This window comes from Nansenia antarctica (genome assembly GCF_963989245.1).
Source record: "Nansenia antarctica genome assembly, chromosome: 10".
Taxonomy (NCBI): domain Eukaryota; kingdom Metazoa; phylum Chordata; class Actinopteri; order Argentiniformes; family Microstomatidae; genus Nansenia; species Nansenia antarctica.
Window position 1 is genome coordinate 2,485,348 of NC_137680.1, and position 5,185 is coordinate 2,490,532.

Consider the following 5,185-nt stretch of genomic DNA (forward strand, 5'->3'; position numbering starts at 1 on the left):
GGGAGGGAGAGAGAGAGAGGGAAGGAGGGAGGGCCCTCAGAGAGAAAGGGAGGGAGCAAGAGAGGAAGTTGCTATTCTCTATTGTAGGAGTGCTGCATTTGGTATGATATCAAGGCGAGCCTAGCATTTCCTGTTGTCACCATCTACACACAGTAGCCTATGTGTCATTAAACAAGCATATAAAGTAGGGGAGAGTCAAGCCTCTGCTGTAAAGTCAAGTTGTCCAAGGAGCTTTGATTACTCATTAGCTTCTGGTTGATTTTAATTCCCCACATATCCTTCCACATTTCCACATTTCCATATTTCCAAGTACATACAAGTACAAGTACAGTTGAGGAACTTAAAAAGGGAAGTTGACAACAATACAAGCCCATAACTCCCATAGAATATATGAGGGAGGGGGGCTGGGGACTTTTAATAACTCAGGATGTGGTGGTCTCTCTGTGCGTGTTTGAGACTAAAAATAGAAATGACATCATGAAGACTAACGGTAGCAGCTTAGCTCCCAGTTCACTTGGGGCCGGTTTCACAGACAAGGCTTAAGCCTAGTCCTGGACTAAATCACACTTTCAATGTAAAATCTCCATTGAAGATGTTTTTTAGTCCAGGATTAGGCTTAAGCCTTGTCTGTGAAACTGGCCCTTGTTGTTTTAGTACAGGAACATAGCGGCAGACTTTCTCCACAAACTGATTTCCAGTCGCTGTTAATGTAGTCAGACTGCAGTGCATATTTCACTTGACACTTGATGAAAAACACCTATGACTCACAGAAGGCTGATGAAAAGCAGAACCAGGGAGAGTGTTAAGCTTAACTGTTCATGTAAAGCCCAATACACATGGCGTGCGATTTTGTCGCACTGCAAATTCGATTCCATTGTTTTGAATGAGACAATGCACATATTGTCGCACGACAACATTCAATTATCCATTCACACCCACACACTTCGGTGGTGTGAATTGAGAATCGAATGTTGCCGTGCGACAACATCGCACGCCGTGTGCATTGGCCTTAAGGCCAGACTTTCACAGGTGGAATACCCTGACATTCACAGGAGGAATGACACATTTTTCAATGTACTTTCTTCATCAGATTTCCAGATAATAACACATATCCTGACAGACTGTACATTCTTTATAATCAACGATATTATGTAGTCTAAATTATTTTTTTACAGCCACTATCATAATGTAAATATTGTGTCATGATGAACATGCTTCCAAATGGAGTGTTTACATAGAGATGAAAATCAAAGTATTTCTGTACACATACAAATGAGTTCTTCTGAGCAGACCAGAAAGCTTACAAGTACGTAGTAGTTCTCACTAAAGTGTTTGAATATAGATGTTTACACCTCAGAAAGGTCATGTTAGGAAAGGTTATGGGAAATTAAACTATCGCTGAGACGCCAAAGCCTAGACGTGTCTGGGCATGTCCTCGTTGGCTGTGGCGTGTTGACAGAGTGTCACACATGTAAATGAACCATATCTATGCACTTTGCTATGGTGTCGCTTTAGTGTTACAAGATAATATTCCTGCCATCCATCCTTCATTTTAAGCCTAGTAGCAGTTAAGTGATCTCAGAGATTGGTTGGTTGGTGGCGTTACTTTCTGTTCTATGAATTGGATATGGCATAATGATTTACTCAGCTTACCTGTATACACTAACAGTATTCAACTTTAACTTTACTTTTCTACTGAATGAATGCAGCAGTTCCACCACACACACACACGCTGCGTGGACACAGGCCAATTTATACTTCTGCGTAAAATCTAGGCCCGCAGCCTATGCCGTAGATTGACGCGCACCTCTCCAAAAATGTAACTACGCGGCACACCTACGCAGACCGTAAGCACTGTGATTGGTCCGCTTGGTAGCGCATGATTCCGACTCTCTCGTAGGCCAAAATGCGGAAGCCATGACAGAAATGTCATTTACTTTTTCTGTAATTACTTAATAATAAAGATTAGAAAAATTATGATAACCATCGTATTATCTTAGTTTAATATCATTTCAATGCATTATAGACCTTTTCTTTACAACAAGCATAACAAAAAAATCGCTTTTATGCCGCTATGAGTACACCGACCAACGCGACGCAGACCGACCAACGCAGAACTATGAATTGGGAGAGCCCTTGCGTAGGCTACGGCGTAGCCGCGCGTAAATTCGACGCAGAAGTATAAATTGGGCTTTACGGTGTGTTTGGGCCATCAGCTGAAACACACTCCGGATGTTTTCAAGGGATAGTTTGCAGGAGGCCTGATGGAACGGTCTGTCAGTTGGACACCCGGAAACATGAAAATATAGATGACCAGTTTTTGTATTGAGCTTTTATTTGACAAGTTATGAATTCAAACTCATACATGTTCACACCATGCAATACAGGTGCAGGGGACTGTCATTTGAAACAAGCATCATGACTGACACAACACTGAAAACAATGATTCTACTCAGGGTCACTGAATATTACAGAAAACATATCCAGAAACATGTTAGTGATATTTCGACGCACCAAAGTTAACACCTTAAGACACTGCAAATACATACAACATGCATTGCATTTCCTAGTTTCTTTTTAAAATGGGACGATGACATTAACACTAGAACAGCCGTGCCTTTTTTACCTACTAAAAGACCCCCTCTTTACAATGCTCAAGCTGCTATTTACACACAATGACCACTAGTTGGCCGCTTGTAAATTAGCCTGCTTCCGACACAGAAAAACTGCAAAACAGCTTTATACCAGCTTATCCTGATGTGATTTCGAAAATGTAAGGATACTGGGTGGTAGAACGCACATATGCAGGAAAAGTCATGAAAGGAGGGTCCTGAAATTTGATTGAGTATAAAGATATAACATTTTTCTTTTACTCACAGGGGTCAAAATGACCCCTCACGGCTGTTCTAGTGTTAAAATATTGTAGAACGGAAGTTGGGAGAAAGTTCATACCAAGCTCTGAGATCACCTACCAGTCTCAACTAGAGACACAACCACCCATCACAATATTCCATTCAGTAGAATATCACCTGCATATTTTTACTCTGAAGGACGTTTCAGTATACATACATTTTATTACATTTTGATAAAAATATTATCACAGTAAAAACTTTTTGTTGCACGTCATTCCAGGCCTATAACATCACTAATGTTCTTGGCCACTTTCCAAAGTCCTAAATGTCAAGGCATACAATCTGAGGGGTGGCAGGCAGACCTGTAGCGTTCCATTGTACTGATAAATACTTATAAATAGTCCCGAAAATCTGCATTTTGATTTTCCTGCGTCAAGTAACTGCTTTCAGATTTTGGTGAGCTAGCATCTTTACAGGAGACCTTCCGTCTCTGTGATATGACGGGGGAACTTGTCAAGTAGATAATTGTATAATGGCTATTTTGACCTTTGACCTTTGAGTTCAAGCAGGGGAGGTGCCCAAAGGCACAATGAAAACCAGTAGTGCATGCAACTAGTGACCTCTAGGAGCAGCTAGTGACCTCTAGTGACCTCTAGGAGCAGCTAGTGACCTCTAGGAGCAACTAGTGACCTCTAGTAACCTCTAGGAGCAGCTAGTGACCTCTAGGAGCAGCTAGTGACCTCTAGGAGCAGCTAGTGACCTCTAGTGACCTCTAGGAGCAGCTAGTGACCTCTAGTGACCTCTAGGAGCAGCTAGTAACCTCTAGGAGCAGCTAGTGACCTCTAGTGACCTCTAGTAACCTCTAGGAGCAGCTAGTGACCTCTAGTAACCTCTAGGAGCAGCTAGTGACCTCTAGGAGCAACTAGTGACCTCTAGTAACCTCTAGGAGCAACTAGTGACCTCTAGTGACCTCTAGGAGCAGCTAGTGACCTCTAGTGACCTCTAGGAGAAGCTAGTGACCTCTAGGAGCAGCTAGTAACCTCTAGGGGCAACTAGTAACCTCTAGGGACAGCTAGTGACCTCTAGTGACCTCTAAGAGCAGCTAGTGACCTCTAGTGACCTCTAAGAGCAGCTAGTGACCTCTAGTAACCTCTAAGAGCAGCTAGTGACCTCTAGGAGCAGCTAGTGACCTCTAGTGACCTCTAAGAGCAGCTAGTGACCTCTAGTGACCTCTAGTAACCTCTAGGGGCAACTAGTGACCTCTAGGAGCAGCTAGTGACCTCTAGGAGCAGCTAGTGACCTCTAGTAACCTCTAGGAGCAGCTAGTGACCTCTAGTAACCTCTAAGAGCAGCTAGTGACCTCTAGTGACCTCTAAGAGCAGCTAGTGACCTCTAGGGGTAACTAGTGACCTCTAAGAGCAGCTAGTGACCTCTAGGAGCAGCTAGTGACCTCTAGTAACCTCTAGGAGCAGCTAGTGACCTCTAGGAGCAGCTAGTAACCTCTAGGAGCAGCTAGTAACCTCTAGGAGCAACTAGTAACCTCTAGTAACCTCTAGGAGCTGAGGAGAAGACTTCATCTCAGAGATCTCAGAGTCCGGAGAGCTGCTGTCACTGCGGTCGCTGTACGTGTCTCTGCAACACAAGGGAGGTAGAGTAGAGTTAGTTCCAAGAGGACTATCATCTCATCTATCCAGTAACAGATATAGATATATCCAGTACATGTATAGCAGTTTCTAAATCAGGCCTTGAATGCAGCAGATATCAGATATGCTACTTGGATGACTTTTGTTTATGTTGTCATTTCATTTCTTTAAAATCCAATTGTGGCCCTTGTTCCTCGTTTTCACACGTGCAGTTTCAATATCATAGTGAAGGAGGTGGTGCTTGTGTTCATCTGTCTCCATCTGTTGGGTTAGACAGTAGATGATGAGAGCCTGTCAGTGTGGTGAGACCCTGTCTGTCTGTCTTACCGTGGGGACAGTCTGCATCCCTTCTGGAGGTAGCTCTGGAGCTTCCCTGCGGCGGCCAGCAGGAGGCCGAAGTAGGGAGGGGAGGGCTTGATGGGCCGGGAGAGGAACTCTGGGTGGTACTGGACTCCCACGAAGTAACTATGATCTGGAGAAACACAGTACAACACAGGTCAGGGTTCCCACACCTTCTGAAACATCAAATTCAAGCACCTTTCAAGGACTTTCAAGACTCAATTCCCTCAAATTCAAGGACCGACCCAGCACGGCATAGTTTGAGACAGATCTAGATGAGGATTTATATTATAGGAACTATCCACTCACAGACAACAATTAAAAAGAAAGGCTTGAATGTGTGAACACTAG

General features: G+C 43.6%; 1 protein-coding gene across 1 annotated transcript in view; it reads right to left on the reverse strand.

The window, feature by feature from the left end:
- Positions 1 to 4,279: 4,279 nt before the first annotated feature.
- The window catches only part of LOC308166087 (CTP synthase 1-like), a 13,498-nt gene continuing 12,592 nt past the window's right edge, over positions 4,280 to 5,185 (reverse strand). Inside the window, exons 17-18 of the mRNA XM_080540331.1 lie at positions 4,823 to 4,967; positions 4,280 to 4,484 (exon numbers count right to left, since the gene is read on the reverse strand). Coding sequence (XP_080396457.1) covers positions 4,385 to 4,484; positions 4,823 to 4,967 — 245 coding nt within the window. The 3' untranslated portion in view covers positions 4,280 to 4,384. The remainder of the gene's footprint in view (positions 4,485 to 4,822; positions 4,968 to 5,185) is intronic.